Here is a 22450-nt window from a genome sequence, read left to right as displayed (position 1 = left end):
TTATTAATAAATTTTTTAATTTTCAAAAATATATTTAGATATTTTTAATATTTTAAAATATTTATTAATTAGTTTTTATATTAATTTTATAGTTAAACATTTTATTACTTAATTTTTATTATTTTAAAATATTTAGTAATTAATTTATTATATTTTTTATTAATTAATTAATTCATATTAAAATATTTTAATTTTTTTTTATAATATGTAACGATTAAGATTAATAAAAAAATAATTAATATTAAAATATTTAAAATAATTTAATTATTTTTTAAAATTAAAAAATGAATTAATGAGAATAAATAATACTATTTTCTAAAATAAAATACTTCACGTTCATTGGAGTCGGTTTTTCATTTAACGGATATTGAAAAAAGGCTCAGTGCCATTAGGGCTCAAATAGCTAATTGTCCTAAGCCGCCGTTAGAGCCCGATCGCCGACGTCTCTCTCTCTCTCCTTGAAGCTGCTCAGGATTGAGGGATCAAATGTTCAAGAGGAGAGTCTCGCTTCTTTCAATCAATTCCCTTACAGCTCTAAATAAGGTATGCTATTCGAGTTACCTTTCTAATTCGATCAAAACCCTAGCTCTATCAAAAAATCTTAGCACTGCAGCTGAAAGATCAGAGTTTCAAAACTCGGTTGGCTATCACTTGGAGAATTCTAATGAGCAATTTCAAAACTCTAGTGGCTCATGTGGTGAGAGCCAAAACTTTATTGAATTAGTGCAAAAACCAAACGGACAGGACTTAAACCCTACTCGAGGTTTTAGGAAAACCACCGAAAATTTTGTAGGTAATATTCAAGTTGCGCAAAATGGAAATCCTGACGGGTCTTATGGGCAAAATCATGGAAATTTTCCGCATAATTTGAATGGTGATTGCCAGAATTGTAATTGGACTTCTTGGGAAAGCATTAGAAACGTTAACCAAAATAATCCAAATGAGAGGAGGGGTAATTTTAGCGGATATTATGTAAATTCTGGGCAGTTTCAACACAAAAGAAGTGAAGTTGCTGCATCGAATTCAAAGAGTTCGCAAGATCATCTAAAAAGGGTTAATGGAGGGAGCGGAAAAGTGCCAAATGTGCATGCGTATTCTCAAAAGGGACCTGGAGAAGTGACACAAAATCCAGCTGCGCTTCATTTGCAAGTTCCTTCAGGGTCACAAGAAATATGGAATAGTGAGTATACTCAAAATGTTAATCAGTTTCAGCCTGGCTCAAGTGATCATTACATGGGGAATACTGGACTATATCTGCATGGCCCAAGTAATGGCCAATATCAGCAGAACCTAAATGTTGGACACAACCAGCGGAGTTGGAATGTTGGAGAATACGATCCAAACTTGAATGGTGTAAGTAATAAAATGCAAGCTTCTCATTTGTCAAGTGATCCCAAATTTGAAGGTGCATTGACTGAGCCTTCTGAAACTACTCCACATAGAGGTGCTCTGGATGATCTTGATGACTTGTGCAAGGAAATGAAAGTGAAGGAAGCCGTTGAGGTCCTTCATTCATTAGAGAAGCAGCGTGTTCCTGTGGATTTGCCTAGGTTTTTGCAGTTGATGCAGGCATGCGGGGATGCTAAGGCTTTACAAGAAGCAAAAGCTGTTCATGATCATATTGTGAGATCACTGCTACCTTTGGAAGTCGATACTTATAACAAGATCTTAGAGATGTATGCAAAATGCGGTTCTATGGATCAGGCATTTGATGTGTTTGACAAAATGCCAGAACGCGATTTGAATTCTTGGAATACTATGATAACATGGCTTGCCAAGCATGGTCTTGGAGAGGATGCCATTGATCTGTTTAGTCAGTTTAAACAAGCGGGATTAGAACCTAATGCACAAATGTATATAGGGGTATTCTCTTCTTGTGGTGATGTTGGTGATGTTATTGAAGGGATGCTCCACTTTGAATCCATGATGAAGGACTATGGCATTGTCCCATCAATGGAGCATTATGTGAGCGTTGTGGACATGCTGGGAAGTGCTGGATATTTGGATGAAGCATTAGAGTTCATTGAAAAGATGCCAATGAAACCAAGTGCAGATGTTTGGATAACCTTAATGAATCTAAGCCGTGTTCATGGGAACTTAGAGCTTGGGGATCGCTGTGCTGAGCTTGTTGAGCTTTTAGACCCGTACCAATTGAATGAACAATCTAAAGCAGGCCTTGTAGCAGGAAAAGCTTCAGACCTTGAAAAAGTGACTGAGAAGAAGAAATTAACGAGTCAGAATCTTTTAGAAGTTAGGAGTAGGGTCCATGAGTATCGAGCAGGGGACACATCACATCCTGAAAATGATAGAATTTATGCCTTGCTTAGGGGTTTGAAAGCACAGATGAAAGAGACTGGTTACATTCCAGAGACAAGATTTGTGTTGCATGACATAGACCAGGAAGGCAAGGAGGAGGCTCTTCTTGCTCATAGTGAGAGACTGGCTACTGCTTATGGTCTTCTAACCAGTCCTGCACGCTCACCTATTCGAATAATAAAGAATCTTCGTGTTTGTGTTGATTGCCATAATGCTGTGAAGATCATTTCTAAGATTGTTGGAAGAGAACTCATCATGCGAGATGCCAAGAGATTCCATCATTTCAAAGATGGGGTCTGCTCTTGCCGTGATTATTGGTGAACAGGATGAAAATAGAAGGTGCATTCGCTCTCATTCTCTTTTTTCTTTTCTTTCCAAAATGGAGAAATGTAAAATGCTATGTTATACTGTAATTTAGGTTTTAAACCTGTGAAGTCTTGTCAGGGACATCCAGTCTAATTTTAATATGGTGGAATTAATTTAGTTTTCTTGAATTTCATTATTTTTAGTTTTTGTTCCCAACAAATATTCTGGCGTGAATCTCATTATTCATTTGTTTCATGAATGCTTTCTGAAATATGCTTTTAGCCAGACTGGAGAAAAAATGGATTCATAAGGCAGTCTATATAGTTTCCTCGTCTAAATATTGGGTGTTTTCATCTGATGTCTGCATCAAATATTTTCATGTTTAATCTTAGCGTAGTGGATTTCACATGTCAGTCTATCTCTGACAGACTATGTTACTTCCATGTGAATGCATTAGACTACATGTGGCCTGCTCTATGACACTCTTGTTAACTGTACCAATTGCTGGAATTTGTGATGTGTCTCATATCAAGATTTGGAATGGTTTATTTTGACTCATTGCTGCCTCTGTTTGTCCATTACGTTCATTTAAACTCATTTGGTAGAATTGTTTGTCTGAGATTCCAAATTTAAACTCATTTGATAGAAGTGTTTGCTAAGTATCCCAAGAGAATAAGGATAGCACAGATTCTTGCTGGTTTCTTAAAGGATTGGAGTCTGATAATCTCCCTTGGTGTTATTGAGTTTATCTCGTTTCTTTACCAGCTTGGAGAAATGTGCTAGGTTCCCGTCCAATACTAATATGTTATGATTAAGGGTTGCACTAGTGACAATGATACGACAGCAGCAGTCAATGATATATAATTGCTTACAGTAGTTTGATTCATTTGTTTCATTGCAGGTGATATATTGAAGTTGACCGAGCAAAAATTAATTAAGAAGTGAATTTCCTTATTCCATAAGAATATGCTGTGGCCGATACACATGACGTAGATCTGGATACTGAGGTTGCAGGCGACTTGACAGAAATGAACAGGACGCGCTTGACCACTTTGAACACCACTAACTTACATTGCAAGTGCGAACTACATTATATTAGACTGTTTATGAGTCTATTGTTGTGCACTCATTGATGATGAGAAAATAGTAGAATAGGTGATGTGCACTTATTTAATATTTTTTTTAATCATGATTATAACAAAATTGAGTTATAATTTATGTCTTACATTTATTTAAATTTATATAATTTTTTAATATTTCCATTTAAATTATAATATATATTATAAATTATTAGACATCAATGAAAATTAAAAATTTACTATATTTGTTTAAGTTTTTTAAAGGCAACAATAATTGTGAGATTTAATAAAAAAATATTTTTTATTATACTTATTAAAATAGTTTTAAGGGGCCAAGACTTGTAATATAATAATGGATCAAACAAATTTAAAATATTTAATTCATGTAAAGTAATTTGAAAAAAAAAAAAAGGGTTTTGGAGGGCTAAGCCGGCCCCACTTGCTCCCCTGCTGATCACCTATATAAGTTTAGGAAAGCTTTCTGAAAAGGGTTTCTAGTATAATTGGAAAATAAAAGTTACATGTTTGTGTACTGAATAGGAAAACGACTTTTTCATTTTTATTAAATTTAACTATTTTTTTCGAAAGCATGTTTATGTTGTTTTTTAATGTTTTCCGTTAAAACAAACTTAAGTCTGAATTTCTACAATTAAAATTACACTATAAGTTTTTAATAAATTTATAATATAATAAATTAATTATATTATTATAAAATCAACAAATAATACATATTAAGAATTTGGAGAAATAAACTCAACTTTCAACTAGTTATTTATCTTTTTTTAATGTAAAATTATAGTATGTTATTTGTTCAATTGATGAAAGCTTTTTTAAAAATGATTGATTATATCAATAAAACTTTAAAAAGTTAATACTTTTTATTTAAATAAATATTATATTTAAATTATTTTAAAATGAAAATAACAATTATCTAAACTTTATTTTAAGGAAAAGAAAAAACTAAAGTAATGTTTTTGACATTTTAGAAATTGATTAAATTGAAATTAATATTTTACTCAGCATTGTCCGAGAAAAGAAAAAGAAAAGTGCAGGACCTCCTCAATCATGCCAACAACTTATGCAACTTTTATGTAAACCTTACAATCGTGAAAACTAAAATTCCAAACATAACTTAAGCCTCCCTATTGAATTTTTCTTCCCATTTATTATTACTATTATTATTAAAAAAATATGATATCTTTTATTGTATATTTTCTTTGAATTGCACAGAATGCATTAAGAAAAAAGCTAATAACATCCGCACACAAGATTTCCACCAATTAAAAACCATATAATTATTTTCATTCACCATTTGCTTTAATAATGAAATACCAAATGAATAAATATCATTTATTTTATATATAAAATTCATGACATATAAAAATTTCACTACCATTTCAAAAAAAAAAAATAAAATTCACTGGAACACATCATGTACCTCTGTACACACTTACGTAATACATAAAACCACACGTTCTGAGTCTAGGGATTTTTCTTCTGTATATTATCCATTTCTCGCGGCTCATCCATACATCTATATAGATATACTTCGTTGCCTTCGCTGTTCTATTGCCATCTTCACGCAGCTGATGGGGCTGCCACGAATTGAATAGCACCAGCCTCCGAGAGAGCTGCAATAAATGGCTGCAAGCTCACTGGCCCCGCATCACCTTCTCCTGCACCACGTTTCTTGTAGTCCAGCGACTCATCATTGTAAATTTCCCACCATTTCTTCACTAGCATCTTTATGTCCTCTCTCTGCATGTTCTCTTCTTTGCCGGTGTATCTCCATGGCTTAGAGCCCTATATACAAAAATATCCCATATCAGCGAAGCTAAACAGATTATTATTTTAAAAGTAAAGCTAATGTGGAAATTAAATTAAGAGAGAAAGAAACACTTGTATATATACTCACCGCTGCACAATAGTGAACGACTTTCACCTTGTCAAGCTCCACATTCTCTTGGTGACGCCATAACATTGCAAGAACAAGATTGTAAACCAGAGGAAGTGGCTTGTAAACATCTTTAAAGTACATGTTCAAAAAGTCCTGCCGCAGTCAATAAAAGAAATAATCAAATCTCAGCAGTCCAGATAATACCCATAAAAGGTCATGGTTAATTACAAGAAAGGTCTATGTTATTTAATATATACCTGCTCTGCAAAAGATGTCGGAGGAGTGACGGCGACTGTCTTCAAGAGATCACGGTATGTGGAGACGCTGGGCTCAAAAACAAACATCCCAGCGTTAAAATAGAGAGATGGGGGATGACCCATCTCAGCAGGCCACTTGACCCTATCAGGGCACTGCTGGCAGTAGCCTATCTTGTACTGCGGGGTGTTGCTCCATGTTTTCTCGCAGAAGCAATCCATTACGGCGTAGAAGTACCCATCAGGCAAATCAAATAGGTGATCTATATTTTCAAACACCTGGATGTCCCAGTCCAAGTATATCATCTTGGTATACTCCACGAACTGCACTTCAAATCAAACAACCTACTAACCATTAGCGAGCAATTTAAACATGAAAATTCTTTGTACTAAATGACATCGAATGGTCCTAGAATGACGTGGACATCCTTGATTCTTTGGCATATTAAAGGAAGTAAAAGGTACACAAAATTGAACCAAAAAAAAAAAAAGTGAAGTCCATGGATACGATGTACCTCCCATATACGGAGCTTGGAGTAATTGATGACATAGTAAGCCATGGCGAACTGGGTCTGGTTTTCTGGTGGGTAAACGGGTTCGATCGGACTATGCAGCCCTGTGATTGGAGGATCCGTCTGTGCTCCTTGTTAGAATATCAGAAAAAACAGTAGAAATCGAGAGCAACACAACTGAACAAAAGAAAAAAACTTAGCGGAAATCTGTTGTAACAGATTTGCTCAATATCTGCACTAACTACTACAATCACCCTCTTAAACTTGTTTAACACCAATTCTATCTATCAGCTCATTGAACCTCTGCCGTGCTAATGGTTTTGTTAACAAATCAGCAACCTATTTTTCAGTCTTTACATATTAAAGCGGTATATCTCCACATTGAATACAATCACGAATAAAATGAATTCTTGTGTCAATATGCTTACTTCTTTCGTGAAAGACGGATTATTGGCTAGTGATATGGCTGATTTGTTGTCAACCTTTAATACTGGTTTGACTTTATCATCACCTCTCAACTCTGCAATTATTTTTTTGAGCCATAACCCTTGACAAGCTCCATCTGTTGCCGCTATATACTCAGCTTCACAAGAAGATAACGCAACTATTCTTTGCTTGTGAGAGACCCATGTGATTGGGCTTTCTCCAATAAAGAATATAATCCCTGAAGTACTCTTCCTCTCATCCGTATCTCCTGCAAGATCATTATTACTGAAACCTACAAGTTCTTCTTTTTCTTGATTCCTTTTGTAGACAATTCCCATTCCAATAGTGCCTCTCACATACCTCAGTATCTGTTTCACAGCATTCATATGTGTCACCGTTGGTGTGTCCATGTATCTGCTGACAACACCAACGGAGTACGCAAGATCTGGACGTGTGTTTACCAAGTACCTCAAGCTGCCGATAATTCTTCTATACTCAGTGGCATCAACAAACGGTTCACCATCTTGTCTTTTTAGTTTACACTTCGGCTCCATTGGAACACGGCTGCTGTTGCAGTTAAGCATCCCAGTTTTTTCAAGAATCTTGCTTGTATAACCTGCTTGACAAAGAGATATACAATCTGGAGTTTGTTTTACCTCAATCCCAAGATAATAACTCAGTAGCCCCAAGTCACTCATCTCGAACATCCTCATCATTTCTTGTTTAAAACTTTCAATATTTTTTCCATTTGAGCCGGTAAGAATTAAGTCGTCGACATAAACTCCCACAACAGTAACATCATCCCCTTCCTTCTTCATATAAAGAGCATGCTCAAAAGGACACCTTTGAAAACCAAATGACTTTAAACTATGATCTAACTTGGTGTTCCAGGCCCTGGGTGCCTATTTTAAACCATATAATGCCTTGTGTAACCGTAGCACTTTCTGTGGATTTGTTTTGTCAACAAAACCATCTGGTTAACTAACATATACCTCTTCTTCTACCTCTCCGTTTAAGAACGCAGTCTTCACATCCAGATGGTGAACTCTCCACTGTTTTTGAGCTGCATAAGTAAGAATAGTTCTAACAGTTTCTATTCTGGCTACAAGAGCAAAGACTTCCTTATAATCAATGCCATATTTCTGCACATAGCCCTTTGCCACCAAACGTGTAATACCCGGCTAGATCAGGCATCGGAATTCTTACCGTCCGGTGGAATTCGAGGATGTCAGAGGTTTCTAGAAGGGTAAGAGAAAGGTTTTCTTAAATGTTTTTAAGTTTTTAAAGGTTTAAAATGAGATAGGATTGAGTTTTGAAGAGAAAAGACCCAGGAGGCAAAATGCAGGTTCGGCCGCCGAAAGTGCTTAAGATTCGGCTTCCGAAACTCCAAGTTTGGCCGCCGAACGTTGCATGGTTTTGCATGCGGTTAGGCTGCCGAAGCTAAGTCGGTCAGCCACCTATAAAACGCCTCCAGTCAGTGAAATGGATAAGTATAGCTTGTCTTTTCACTTTCAGAGGTAAGATCATGTCCTCCATGGGTATGTTTCATGGTTTTATCAAATTTTGCAAAGATTTGATTAGTTTTTATGTTATTTTGAAGGTTTTAAGCTAAAAACTCAAAGTTGTGAAGTTTGGAGAGTTTGAAGGAGAGTTGCTCCAAAACTCCACGTTAGGATCGTTCAGCTTCTTGGTATCAAGTGGTAAGTGAAGATCCTGAGCTTGTTTTTATGTTTTCTGAAGGTTTTATGAGGTTTTGGGGGAGAGTTGCATGAATAGGGTTTTTTATGAGGTTTTGATGATTTTGTGCGTAGAGCTTGTTTCTGTGTTATTTGTTTTGTGTGTTTGGGGTTGTTAGGTAGGTTTTGACCCCTTTGAGCATATACTTGGGTATATGCAAGTTGAGAAATTGAGGTAGTTGAGATTGAGAGGGTTTTGGTGCTTTTGGCGAGAGGCAGAGCAAGTTTCTGCCTTGCGGATGAACTCAGGTTCGGCCGCCGAAGGTACATTCGGCCGCCGAACCCATGAGGAGGTGGCTTCGGCTGCCCAAGCTTGCCCCCGAGCTTTTGGACTTTCGGCTCTGGAGGGGAGTTCGGCCGCCGAAGGTGCCGCCGAAGGTGTGAGACTTTTGTCTATGGAGTGCCTTTCAGCCTCCGAAGCTTGCCCCCGAAAGGGTTCGGCTGCCGAAAGTAGAGATTCGGCCGCCGAAGGTGCATGAGTTTCGTCTCTGGAGAGGACTTTCGGCCGCCGAACCTGCCGTCGAAAGTATCCTGTCCAGCTTTCCTTTGCATGCTTTGCATGGATGTTAGAGTGAGTTTAAGGGGGATTCTTGGGGAGTTTATTAGAGTTATTCTTGAGTTAGTTTGGTCCCTCATTTGAGTCCATCTGTATAGGTACAGACCAGAGGAACCAGAGAGAGCAGCAGTGAGTTCTGCTCCAGAGTTTTCAGAGCCTGCAGAGTCAGTCCAGTTAGCCAGAGGTGAGTGGAACGAACTTAATGTTTTTAATTGCGTAATGAAATGCTTTGAGCATAGTTCATGCATCATGAGTATATAGCAGGTTGTTTGCATTAGAATTCACGAATATGCTGCATTGCATAGTTAATTGTTGTTGTGGGTGAATGCTGAATGATCCAATAGTCTCTGAGAGAAGTCCAGGAGCCTTTGACTACGCCCTGGCACAGAGAAGTCCAGGAGCCTTTGACTACGCCCTGGCAATGGTAAGTACAGAGGTGTTATATACACATATACATATATGACAGGAAGACCAGGTGCTCGATTCTACGCCCTGGCACAGCAGAGTTACCGGGACTATGTGGTGACAGATTTACCTTTGATGTGAATTGTCTGTGATATGGTGCATTCCATGAGATCATATTTTAATGAGATGTTTTACTGTTCTACTCACCGGGCTATAGAGCTCATCCCACTCCCTTAACCCCAGTTTTGCAGGTTCAGTGTACAGTATACAGAGGAGATCCACAGAGTACAGAAAGAGTAAAGAGATTTGTAATAGCTTAGAGTGGACATGTAATATAAAGAGATGTAATAGTTGTGTATAAAGTTAGCAATGTGCTTGACTTAGTGATGTTTGTTATGTACATGATCTGTATATGTATATATGTTTTACTGTATGTGAAAAACCAGGCTTACCAGGTATGAGTTAACCCATCTAGAGCAAGCTCTAGTTTGGGGTACAGAGTACAGAGTACAGAGTACAGAGATAGTGCATGCGCAGGTTAAGCCTTGGTTCAGAAAAGAGTTTTTATTTTCACAGAAAATGTATGATCATGTATGAGTTTTACAGGTACACAGAGAATATAGCAGGCTTGCTACGGGTTCTGGCGGCCTTAAGCCGACCTGAATCCTAGCGCCGGTGACGGTCCATTTTGAGGTCGTTACAAAACGGGCTTTATGTTTAATATAATCTTGCCGTTTGGATCTTTCTTCAATTTGAAGACCCACTTGAGTCCCACTGCTCTTTGGTTCTTCGGCAAATCAGAGAGTTCCCAGGTTCTATTCTTTTGAATTGAATCAACTTCAGACTCCATCGCACGTCTGCAGTTTTCGTCACCAACTGCTTCTTCATATCGTGTTGGTTCCTCCATTGATAAGAAACACAACTTGACTTCTTCACCAACTTCTCTGGTCTCATTGTAAATTTCTTGCAATGATCGAAATTTTCGTGGTGGAGTTGAACTGGAATCTGAATATGTACCTGTAGTATTTGAAGAAGATGACTGAATTAGAGGGTAATTAATTTCTGAATTTGGTATACCTGAAGAAGAGGATGGCGTAGATAGAGTGCGAAGCGCATCCACTGCTTCGGATATACCATCACCCCCCAATTCTTTTACTTTCACTGAAAATGTTTCAGTACAATTAGACTCCTCTTTTTGCTTGCTGTTCTGCCATGACCAGCTTGCTCCTTCTTCAAAAACTACATCTCTGCTTATGAGAACTTTCCCCTTACTAGGATCAAACACCCTGTACGCCTTTGAACCTTCTTCGTAACCTAGCAAAACTCCCTTTAAGCTCCTGTCTTCAAGCTTCGTTTGATGAGATGACATGACCTTGATATGAACAAGACATCCAAATACACGCAGATGTTGTATATTTGGTATCTTATCATACCAAGCTTGGTAGGGTGTCATTCCTTCAACACTCTTGGTTGGGCACCTGTTCAATAAAAATACAGAGGTATTTACTGTCTCACCCCACAAATTTGCTGGCACATTTTTGCTTTTCATAATGCTTCGTGTCATTCCCATAACAGTTTGATTTCTTCTTTCTACGACTCCGTTCTGCTGTGGGGAATATGGCGCTGTCAATTGCCTTTTAATTCCTTCTTCATTAAAAAATTTTTTGAATTCAGCTGAGAGAAACTCTCCCCCTCGATCTGTTCTGAAACACTTCAGTTTCTTTTCAGTCTCAATTTCAGTTGTCTTCTTAAATTTCTTGAATGCTTCGAAAGCCTCATGTTTGCTTTTCAACAAGAAAACCCACATGTATCGTGAATAATCGTCAACTAGAAGTAAAAAAAAATTATTACCTCCTGGAGTTGTTGGTGTAATAGGACCGCAGAGATCTCCATACACCAATTCAAGTTTTTCTTTTGCTCTAAACTTCTCAGCATGTGGAAAGGCTTTCCGATGTTGTTTCCCCACAGTACAACCATCACAGACTTGATTTGGGAACGAGATGTCTGGTAAACCTTGTACCATTTTCTCTTTGGACAACTTCTTCAACGCTTGAAAATTTAAGTGACCATATCTCGCGTGTCATAGCCAACTCGACTCTGTTATGCTTGTCATCAAGCATACTTTTTCGGCAATCTGTAGATCTACAATAAACAATCTGTTTTGTTGTCTTCTCACCTTGATTATGAGTCTATTTGAGTTATCATAGACCCTCAAGACTCCACTTTCAATGAGTATTCTACCTCCACTTTCATCAATTTGGCCAAGGCTAATAATATTACTCTTCAATTTTGGTATATAATATACATTGGTTAGGGTCAGATGTTCACCATTTTTGCATTGAAACATAACTGACCCAATCCCTTGTATATCAATTACAGAACCATCACCAAACTTAACCTTGCCACAAATAGAATAATCAATTTCAATAAAACAGTGTTTATCACCTGTCATATGACTAGTAGCTCCAGTGTCGAGGTACCAACCTACTCCTTTCATGAGACACCCACTCGTGGCAACAACATATGCTTCTCCTTGAACCCCATTCAATTCGACAGCTTCAATCATCATCAAAGAGGGTTCTTCAAAGTAAATCTGACCATTCAGCTCACAAGTTTCAATCATCAACAGGGACTCTTCTCCATCATCTCTCTCAGTCAGATTTGCTTGCTCCTCTCTCTCCTTCGATGAGCATTCTGATGCGAAGTGTCCCATTTTCTCACAACTATAACATTTGATTTTTGATTTGTCGAATTTCTTCTTTTGTGATTTCGACTCATCATCACCGCCTCGGCTTGACTCACCACTGTGTCTTCCTCTGCCACGACCGTGTCCTCTGCCTCTACCACCTCTTGTATCAGCAGTCTTGTTCTTTTTAGCCTCCTCCCTAGCTTTCCACTCAGCTCTTGTAAGAAGAACTGTTTCATCAGATCTCCCACCACAGCTAAGCAATCTTTCTTCATGAGCTTTGAGTGAACCTATCACCTCCTCAACTGATTTGGTGGTTAGGTTACTGAATTCTTCAATTGTGGCTGCGATCTGTAGAAACTTTGGTGAAACTGATCTCAACAGTTTCTTCACCACTTTTACTTCCTCTACAGTATTGCCAAGACTTCTCAGCTTATTGACAATAATCGTGAGTTTCCCTGAGAAATCATCAACACTCTCAGAGTCGCTCATTCTCAACGCGTCGAACTCACTCCACAATGACTGAGTTCTCACTTCTTTAACCTTGTCTGCCCCTAGGTTCATTGTTCTCAGCATACTCCATGCTTCCTTTGCGGTCTTCTTCGCACCCAATTGAAGCAAGGTATCTTCTCCTATACCTTGGTAAATGGCAACCAATGCCATTTTGTCTCTGCGACTATCAATTGGGCCAGGTGACTCAACTGCGTCCCACACTCCTTGAGCCATCATAAAGACCTCCATCTTTGTAGCCCATGCTGCGTAATTACTCTTTGTCAGCATAGGATATTTTAACGAAATTGAACTTTCTGTAACAGCCCGGAAACCGATACCCCTCTGTAACGGCCCAAACTGCTCGGCGCTAGGATCCAGATCGGCTTAAGGCCGCCGGGACCCGCTTAACATGCATATAACCTCTTAAAACCATGCACAAACCCTTATACACACATATAGGAGCTTCAAACAACCTTAAACTCCAACACACAACAACACATAACCACATATAGCAAACAAAGGCATAAAGGGTACATAAACCCCTTCATGCACAACTCATGCAAACCATGCAAACCTACCCTTGTGCCAAAGGCCATACCTGGTCTCTCAACGCATCTTATATCATAACATAGCATATCGAGGACTAAGGGACCAGTCAACATCCATCATACCAACAGAACTGCACATGCATCAACCATGGCATTACACATCATCAAGCAAGACATGACTCCGCATCCTATCCTAGTGGACATGATCTTTCTCTCGATCTTTCTTATTGTGCTTGCCCTCCTAAAGACAAAAACCTCTTTCCGATGTGAGATACCTCTAATCCCTGAGCAAAGATTACACCGTACTCAAGAGGCCCTATGCTCTGATACCATCTGTAACAGCCCGGAAACCGATACCTCTCGGTAACGGCCCAAACTGCTCGGCGCTAGGATCCAGATCGGCTTAAGGCCGCCGGGACCCGCTTAACATGCATATAACCTCTTAAAACCATGCACAAACCCTTATACACACATATAGGAGCTTCAAACAACCTTAAACTCCAACACACAACAACACATAACCACATATAGCAAACAAAGGCATAAAGGGTACATAAACCCCTTCATGCACAACTCATGCAAACCATGCAAACCTACCCTTTATCCCTCCATAAAACTTGCGTAAAACACCATAAAACATAAGGATCAACACTTACCTCTTCAAAAACTAGAGTTGGTGTGATCCTAACTTCAAAACATGGAGAAACCAAGCTTCAAGAGCTTCAAACTCCAAAACCTTGCTCACAGCTCACAACTCTTCAAAACAAGGAGAAAACTCATTAAAAACCATGTAAGAACTTGCAAAAACCATGAAATCATCTCAAGGAGGACCTGAGCTCACCTTGGATGGGAAGAGGAAGAAAACTTACCTCTTGAACCGACCTAAGGGGCTTTTATAGGTGGCTTGGTCAACCATCTTCGGCAGCCAAACTTGCACCCGCAACTCAGCCAACTTCGGCGGCCGAACCTAGCTTTCGGGGGCACAAACTCTACCACCTTCGGCGGCCGAACATACCTTCGGCGGCCGAACCTCTGTTTTTCCCTCCTTGACCTTTTCTCTTCAAAACGCATTTCCTTTCCTTTCAAAACCATAAAACACTTAAACCCATGTTCGAAAACCTTTAGAAAACCTTGTCAAAAACTTCAGTTTACCCTTGCACTACCCCTCAAAACGAATCCGACATCCGAGATTCCACCGGACGGTAGGAATTTCGATGCCTGACCGAGCCGGGTATTACACTTTCTTTCTCAGGGAACAAGGTAACTCTAGCTGTAGTAGAACTCTCTTCATTTGAGACTTCCTCACTTTCTTTTAACTCTCTCTCTTTCTGTTCTCTCTCTCTCAACATTCTAACTCTCTCAATTTCAAGATGAGACATCTTAAGGCCTTAATCTTAAGGCTCTGATACCAAGTGTTAGAATATCAAAAAAAAAATAGTAGAAATCGAGAGCAACACAACTGAATAGAGGAAAAAATTACTCTTTCTTCACGTATATAAAACTCTAAAATACACAGCAATATATGGAGGAAAAAAACTTAGCGAAAATCTGTTGTAACAGATTTGCTCAATATCTGCACTAACAGCAATTACTCCCACAAAATAGATACTAACTATTGAACAAGCAATAATAAAATAAATAAAACAAAATTTAAAAAACAAGTTTAACTACTACACTCCGGTGGCACGTCGGGTAAAACCGCCACTACTAATGGGTAAGCCGTTTCAACCTTCCTTAGACCTTTAGCCAAGCCAATAACACCTTTTACATAATCTCCCTGGCCAGCCAAAAAAGTAACATAAGCCCGGCTAGGCAGAGTTGCTGGTTTGGGGAACCCGTCGGGTTTCAGAGCAGCTTGAACGAGCTCAGGAGCCATGATCGCGATAGTGGTAAAGGAGTAAGAGCAATGATGATGATCGGAGAGGTGCAGAGAGAGAGCTAGTGAGCTACAGAGTTAGAGAAACTTGCTTGGTGCTTGGACTTTTCTCTGGTGTATTCCGCAGTGGCGGGGGTTGGGGGTTTAAATAAGAGCGAGATCAACGTAGGACTGGAACATACATTTGCGTAGTGCTTCCGATAATATTGCGTTGTGTTCCCTCCACGTGTCCCTGTAGTATGCTCCAACGGTAACGATAACGATTCCTGGAAGGTTCTGGAGATGGGCCTACCTTAGGCCATCTCCAACCCTATACACTATTTTTTTTTGTACCATTTTGATGTTTTGTACCAAAATAGTGCAATATTATCTTCAACCTTCTGCACCATTTTTAACACCAAAAAAAAATATTCTATTTATATTATTCTCTCTCTTTAATATTATATTATTTTTTTACTTTAATTTTATTTATATATTTCACTCAAAAAATTCATATAATTTTATATATTCACTCTAAATATTTATATATTTTATATTTTCATCCCATATTCAAATATTTAATTATTTTATAAATAAATAAATAAAAATATATTAATTATAAAAATATATTAATTAAATAATAATTATAAAAAAATATTACTTAAACATTAATTATAAACATACATTAATTAAACATTAATTAGTAAATTAAAAATAAAATAAACTCATACATATTAAATTAACAATAAAAAAAAGAAATATTCTATATAATATATTATAAATAAATTATTTTTTTATATTATTTTATATAATATATTATAAATAAATTAATTTATTATAAATATTATTTATAATTGTGAATATATTAATTGAAATTAAATTTCAATAATTATAAAAATATAAAATAAATTAAAAATATAATAAATTATGAGAATGAAAAAAAATTAAACTTAATTGAAAATATATATAAATTTTGAATTATATTATAAATTAAAAAAATAAAAAAATATAAATTTTTAATTATATTATAAATTAAAAAAAAATTGTGATGTTACAGTGTCACGCTAAATATGGCATGACACTATAGCGAGCGCTAAAATTTCGGAGGAGTTAGGTATAATATTGGACGGCTATTCCAACAATAAAATAGAATTTATCGGAGCGTTAAAAATCACTTTAACAGTAAAGACGCTAGAAGCGGCTCCATTTAGAAATTGAGCAGTAATCCTGTGTGACTTCGTTAAGTTCACGGGACGAACTTGAAAGGATCCAACGGAAAACATATGTTGTATTTAGATATAAAAAAATGAAAAATTATTATTTAATATCTGAAAAACTCATTAATTAATTTTTTTAAAAAATTTAAATATTAAATGTTATAAAAAATTTAATTAATATATATTTTTATAAAATTAAAAATTAAATTTTTTAAACTTATAAATAAAATAATAAAATATTTAATAATTAAAATTAATAAAACTATTAATTAGAAAAAATTTTAATTTTTTATAAATATTTTAATATATTTTTAAAATTAATATACTCATTAATGATTCTTTTCATAAACTAAATAATAGATTTTTCTAAAGAAATGAAACGAAAACAAGTAGTAATGAAAAATAATTGACTTTACTTTATTTAGTAATAGAGAAAAATAGAGGAAAAGGAAAATAATTTATTTTATTTATTTAATTAGATAGAAAATAATAAAAAATAAAGGAATTTACTTTTAAAATGTAAGAAATTATATATCTTTTATTTTAATTCTCTTATTTGTCTTTACCAAGTAAAAGAAGTGTTTACTCTTAAAAAACATGAGTGTATGAGAAAATATTATTATTATTATTGGTCTACAAATAAAAATTTAGCATTCTCATTGGTCTACAAAGAAGCCCAAAGAGGCCGACATTAAATTATTTTTATACGTATTCGTAATTCTAATCAAGCCCTTCGGGTTGGGCCGTAACAGTAAAATTGCCCAATTAAATTAAAAGTTCTATATTTTTCTTTTCTTAAATGATAATTAACCGAACAGCAAGCGAAGCATGGTCGTGAAGATCGCGAAACTTACAGTGATCCTTTATCTCGGCTCACCCAACATCTGCGAGCTTTAGGAATCCTTCTCATAAATCTCTTCTCCATGGATTTTAGCCAGGTAAATTGGATATCGCTCTTCAGATCTATAATCTCTTCCTGCTTCTGATCTGTAATTCTTTATTTTTTATTCATTTATTTCAGATACAGTAGATCTCTGATTGTATTTTCACTGTTCTTCTCCTTGCTGAATTGCTAATAATCCTTTTTCTTTGCATCGCGTGTTTAAGCTTAGACATGTTCTTAGATGTTTAATATCTCAAAATGCTTATGAGGGTTTATCAAAGGCTTTGTAGGCTTTGCAATGCATCACTAGGTTTAGTTGCTAGCTGATCTGACCACCACATTAGATTTTTGTATATAGGACTTGTATTTAAGAAATTTGACCCAAATTATGTTTATGCTTGGTAAGAATGTTGGTAATCCGTGTTAATCTCAAACCCAGGTCGATTATTCAAATCATATCTTTATTTGTTGGGCTTAACCTTTTCAATAATTTATTTATTTATTTGTTTTGTATCTTTCTTTTTCTCTGTAGCCTGCAGGGGAAAACTATGCCAATCCGAAGACATGCTTCTTTCATGTGCTTTTCAAGGTTAGAAGTATCCCTTAATACTTTTAATTAACTGATTATTAATTAAACCTTGAAGAATCAACTCCACATTTTAATTGTCTTTGTTCAACTCTGGCAGGCTGCAGCTCTGGCATTCTACATACTCTCAGCCCTGTTTGTTAACAGCTTTGTCATCATCTTTGTGGTAACTGTTGTTCTTGCTGCCCTTGATTTTTGGGTGGTGAAGAATGTCAGTGGCCGGATCTTGGTTGGGCTTAGGTGGTGGAATGAGATAAATGAGGAGGGTGAGAGTGTATGGAAGTTTGAATGTCTTGATCAACAGGTCTGAAATATCTTGAGGATAAGTTTATTTATTTTTATTTCCCATTACTAGATGGTTACTTTTGGATAATCACTCATGCAGTTAGACTCCATATAATTCTACTCATCTCATGTTTTTCATAGTCCTTATCTTTGTTATTTATGCAGTCATTGGCTCGAATGAACAAGAAGGATTCATGGCTATTTTGGTGGACATTATACCTTACTGTGAGTAAATATTTGGTGAATTGTTTATATACTGTTCGAACATGCATTTGGTACATTAATATTCATTGCAGTAACTAAAAAGAGCAACCTTATTGCAAATGAACACCCAAATAGCATGCCTTAAATCAATATAAAGTTGACCTGCCTTAACCATCCCCCTCATGCCTTTTCACTTCAGGGCATTTTCTCTCTAAAAAAGAGGGCATTCAAAATGGAGTTCCCATTTTAGTTGTTTTTAATGTCTAAATTCTATTTGAACTTACTTTTTATTATTTATACTTATATATTATTAATTTTTAATTATTACTTTCAATTTTGCTTATTATATTGTTATTTCTATATTGGAATTATTTTCTGCAACAAATAATATTTGAATATTGTATTAAATATTATTATTTGTTATTTATATTATTATATTTCATATAGAATTTTATAAAGTTATACATTTTTATTATTATTTAAATATTATTATTTGATTTGCACTTTCTAATTTTAAATTTTTGGGAATTGATATTAACTAATTAGCAAAGATATTTATTATTATTTCTTGCTTGTCCGGAAATTTAGGGTAGGTTTAAGTTATTCCCAGTTATAGCCCATCATACAATTTTTTATACAAATAGAGGTGTTCCTTTCCATTATGTATAGCAACAGTATGACTGATCATTGTCGATATAATGATAGATGGTAGTGATATTATGGAATCAAACTAATCATATGCTAGTAGTTTCATGCATCAACGTTATTACGTTATCCATCTCATTGAACAATAATATTTTCAATATATTATCTTGCGTGGGGCTGAGTAATGAGTACACAACCACACGTTGCACAGGGAAGGCAATAGGTAGAAGAAGATTTCAATTGATGTAACGAGGAAAGGTTAATAATAAACTATTTCCTTGAAGATGCAACCGAAGCTGTTGACAGCTTACCTCGAGCCTAGATCACATGCATTACATGGTCTAAAGGACATGTATGAGATGTCTAAGCATTGCAGTGCTTGGATTGGGGTTCAATTGATTATTTATCAAATAATTCCTTGGGGTGGAAAAGGAAATAAATAGTATTAGTATTGGGCTAAGTTTGTTTTTGTGTAAGTTTATATGGGGTATCAAATTATATACTTCAACTTAATGGTTGAAATTACATGTAGCAATCAAACTTAGCTAATTTCTCTTGAATTACTGTGCATTTTGAGTTTGGTTTTTATATTTTTTTCGTGTATTTTTTTCCCATGAATATTGTGCAGGCAGCTGCTTGGATCATACTTGGAATATTTTCAATCATAAGGTTCGAGGTTGATTATATCCTTGTAGTAGGAGTTTGTTTGAGCCTCAGCATTGCGAACATTATTGGGTTCACCAAATGCCGCAAAGGTTTGGATATTTATTATTTGAAATTTAAATATCAATAAAATTATTATTCTTAATCTCATACTTAAAAGCTCTTGGTTATTTCCTGTTTGTGAATGTGGTTTTCATGTCAGTATTGCCATGTTTTACCTTTTTAGCTTGGGCTGGGCTAGGATTTGAGCTTGAAACCGTACTTCTCTGGGTTCCCACATCTTGGAATTTATGCTAATTTTGAATATAAATAAATATAATGGTGATTGCCAAAGTAGGAAGCAAGACAGACTCACTATCTACATAGATGTTAGATAACTAACTCAAAATTCAATTGCATGCCTGCTTGTGACATTGTATCCAAATTGACAGAGATTAGGAAACGTTCTACTTTATTGAGTGTATGAGGATTCAGTCTAGTTATGAAACTTAAAACATGAATACATCTACGAAGTACCTGTAACACTATACTTTGGGAAGTGACTGAGTGCTGACAGATTTTATATGCATTTGAATTTAAATATATATATATATATATATATATGTATTAAACTGGTGGTATAGTAACTTTTATGAATGGGAATTAGTACCCATTTACAATTGTAGCTTACAACCTTAAAAATTGACTACAACTCACCAAGCATAAAAGTTTGGATTTTCAACAATCTCTTTTATTTTCACCTGTTGGGTTTCATATGCAAAACCTCATTCATGTTTGCTTTCAACTTTCCATGGTACACTTATGTAATGGCATTCTGAACCTCCTTTTGCTTATTTCTTTGATGGGAACCTCTATTTGCTAAGCTCAAATTTTTAGTTCTCTGCATAAACATGATGAATAATCGGAGTGTTGTACCCTAAAACACAATGAAGTTTTCCCCATTGACAATGAGAAGCAAATAATTCATTGTTTTTTCATGCTTTCCTGAGCAGAGAACATCTATATACTATATGTTCTTAGGACTACAACCTACTAAGCTTAGCCCATCCCAACTGACCAAAACCCTATTAATGCCTGAGTTGTTCTTGGGTCGGGAAAAGAGAGCAAGTATATATTCTTCTTATACATATTTTATTTATATGTTCTGAGCTCGATGAAATTCCAAGCATGTCTTTTTGTCAAGGTCTTTAGCGTTAAAATCCTTCCTACTTATTCTCCCAAGCAAAAAAGGATAATATCGAAGGCACTTCAGTTTTCTTCCTTGGACAATTGCTTCTAACAATTAGAGGTCGGGGCATGAGCACAAATGCAAGCTGTTTCGTCTAAAAATCAACAAGAAAGAAAAGCTCTTGTGCAAATAATATTATCTTCATCCCAAAATGCTGCCCCAAAATGCCATGTAATCTTCTTTTAGGTTTAAAACAAATACAATATGCCCCACTATGTGATGTATTTGCGCCCATTTAGGAGCATAATATCATTCAACTTGATCTATCAAGATCTTTAGAGTGCATTTGAAAATTACTCATCACTCCAACACAACACATCATTGTTAGAAATGCACATTTCTTACTTTACCGTTATTAAAATGCTTGAAATACTCTCACATGTTGCCTTTTGTAAGCTTCATTTTGATTCTTTCTATGCTGAATAGTGCTTTGTCTATATTCAGATGCCAAGAAGCAGATTCAAGATTTTGCCACCCAGACTATTGCATCTCGTTTCTCGTCTACCATACAGTCTGCATTTAGTGTAGTGTGAGCTTCCTGAACTGAAAAGATTATCCAAATACATCAGTCTGTTGGATTTGGTAAGGTGCTACAAGCGGCATGATACTGTTTGTTTTTGCCATGCTATTTACTGAAACAACACATCATTACTTTCTATCTTTATTGTGGCCTGTATCTGATAAATAGTGGATTAACTACTTTGGAGTTTCTAAATTTCTTGTATTCTTGGAAGCTGCAAGCAGAATGTAAGGAAGGCATGTAAAGAAGAGTACGAGGATAAAACTGTAAAGATATTAAAAGCTTTTTTGGAATGCACATGTTTCTACAGTCAAATTTTGTGGTGATAAAACTTTTCCAGTAGCTTATTTCAAGTCAACATGCATTTAGATAGAAAATCCAGTTGAAATTTATTTGAATGTGTTTGCCATAGAGGAGCATATATCTTCCTTTTCCTAAGTAATTAATCTGATTCATTGAGTTAGTAAATGCGGGAAGCAAACAGGAAAAATGGTTGCCTCTTGAACCGCTTTGTATTTAGAAATTGCAATCATGAAAGATTCCAGTTACTGGTTTCGTTGGAATGCACAATTATCTGAAGCTTGCATTTGTCTTTGGCATTTGAAGGTGGCTCTCTGTTTTTTGGTCAAAAGGTAAGAACTTGGTCTCGTTCACAAAAAAAAGGCAAGAACTTGGTAAAGTGAATACAAGGCCATGGTCCAGAAGAAACAAGATCCTGATTAACTAAATGTAGCCCAAAAAAAGATTATAAGGCTTGCTCATACAAATGTAGCCCTTGGATTAACGGGTGCATGGCTCGATTCAAGAGTACTGCCAGAAGGGATTTAGCACCGCTGGCATCAAATCTTTCGGCCGCTAGCATGGAGTCTTCTAGCAGTCAAGGGGATATGAGCAGAAGTCATAAGCACCAGCAAGGCAAGGGGCTCTGTCGTCAACGTCATGCAATAGCCTGAAAGCAAATGAGCCTCTACACTAAGCCATCTTACCCAAATAGCCAGCCAATAACCAACCGAACAAAGTAAGCAACAACAGGATCCATATAGAACCTACAAAGCTAGGGGAAGTTTGGACAGAGTTTCAAGACATCAGCCATAAGGAATTAGATACTCAATTCAACTATATTGTTAGTGTCCAATAGAAGAGCTTTTAGC

At 36.0% G+C, this 22450-nt stretch overlaps 3 protein-coding genes across 3 annotated transcripts; 2 read left to right on the top strand and 1 right to left on the bottom strand.

The window, feature by feature from the left end:
• The first annotated feature begins 343 nt into the window (after nucleotides 1-343).
• Nucleotides 344-3840, top strand: LOC110613502 (pentatricopeptide repeat-containing protein At4g32450, mitochondrial). Its single transcript, XM_021754665.2, has 2 exons — nucleotides 344-2655; nucleotides 3524-3840. Exon 1 carries the CDS (start codon nucleotides 487-489, stop codon nucleotides 2635-2637), a length of 2151 nt encoding a protein of 716 aa, XP_021610357.1. The 5' UTR covers nucleotides 344-486; the 3' UTR covers nucleotides 2638-2655; nucleotides 3524-3840.
• Nucleotides 3841-5037: 1197 nt separating this feature from the next.
• Nucleotides 5038-6467, bottom strand: LOC110622494 (galactinol synthase 1). Its single transcript, XM_021767008.2, has 4 exons — nucleotides 6368-6467; nucleotides 5856-6176; nucleotides 5617-5751; nucleotides 5038-5504 (listed from the first exon to the last, which is right to left on the bottom strand). The coding sequence occupies exons 1-4, from the start codon at nucleotides 6410-6412 to the stop codon at nucleotides 5280-5282; spliced, it is 726 nt and encodes a 241-aa protein (XP_021622700.1). The 5' UTR covers nucleotides 6413-6467; the 3' UTR covers nucleotides 5038-5279.
• A 10602-nt stretch (nucleotides 6468-17069) lies between these two features.
• Nucleotides 17070-21614, top strand: LOC110613494 (Golgi apparatus membrane protein-like protein ECHIDNA). The gene is made up of 6 exons (XM_021754655.2): nucleotides 17070-17223; nucleotides 17701-17757; nucleotides 17855-18058; nucleotides 18205-18264; nucleotides 19517-19643; nucleotides 21224-21614. The coding sequence occupies exons 1-6, from the start codon at nucleotides 17209-17211 to the stop codon at nucleotides 21310-21312; spliced, it is 552 nt and encodes a 183-aa protein (XP_021610347.1). The 5' UTR covers nucleotides 17070-17208; the 3' UTR covers nucleotides 21313-21614.
• Nucleotides 21615-22450: the final 836 nt, after the last annotated feature.

The sequence above is a fragment of the Manihot esculenta genome, chromosome 1 (genome assembly GCF_001659605.2).
Source record: "Manihot esculenta cultivar AM560-2 chromosome 1, M.esculenta_v8, whole genome shotgun sequence".
Taxonomy (NCBI): domain Eukaryota; kingdom Viridiplantae; phylum Streptophyta; class Magnoliopsida; order Malpighiales; family Euphorbiaceae; genus Manihot; species Manihot esculenta.
This window is presented reverse-complemented; position numbering and strand designations above follow the sequence as displayed.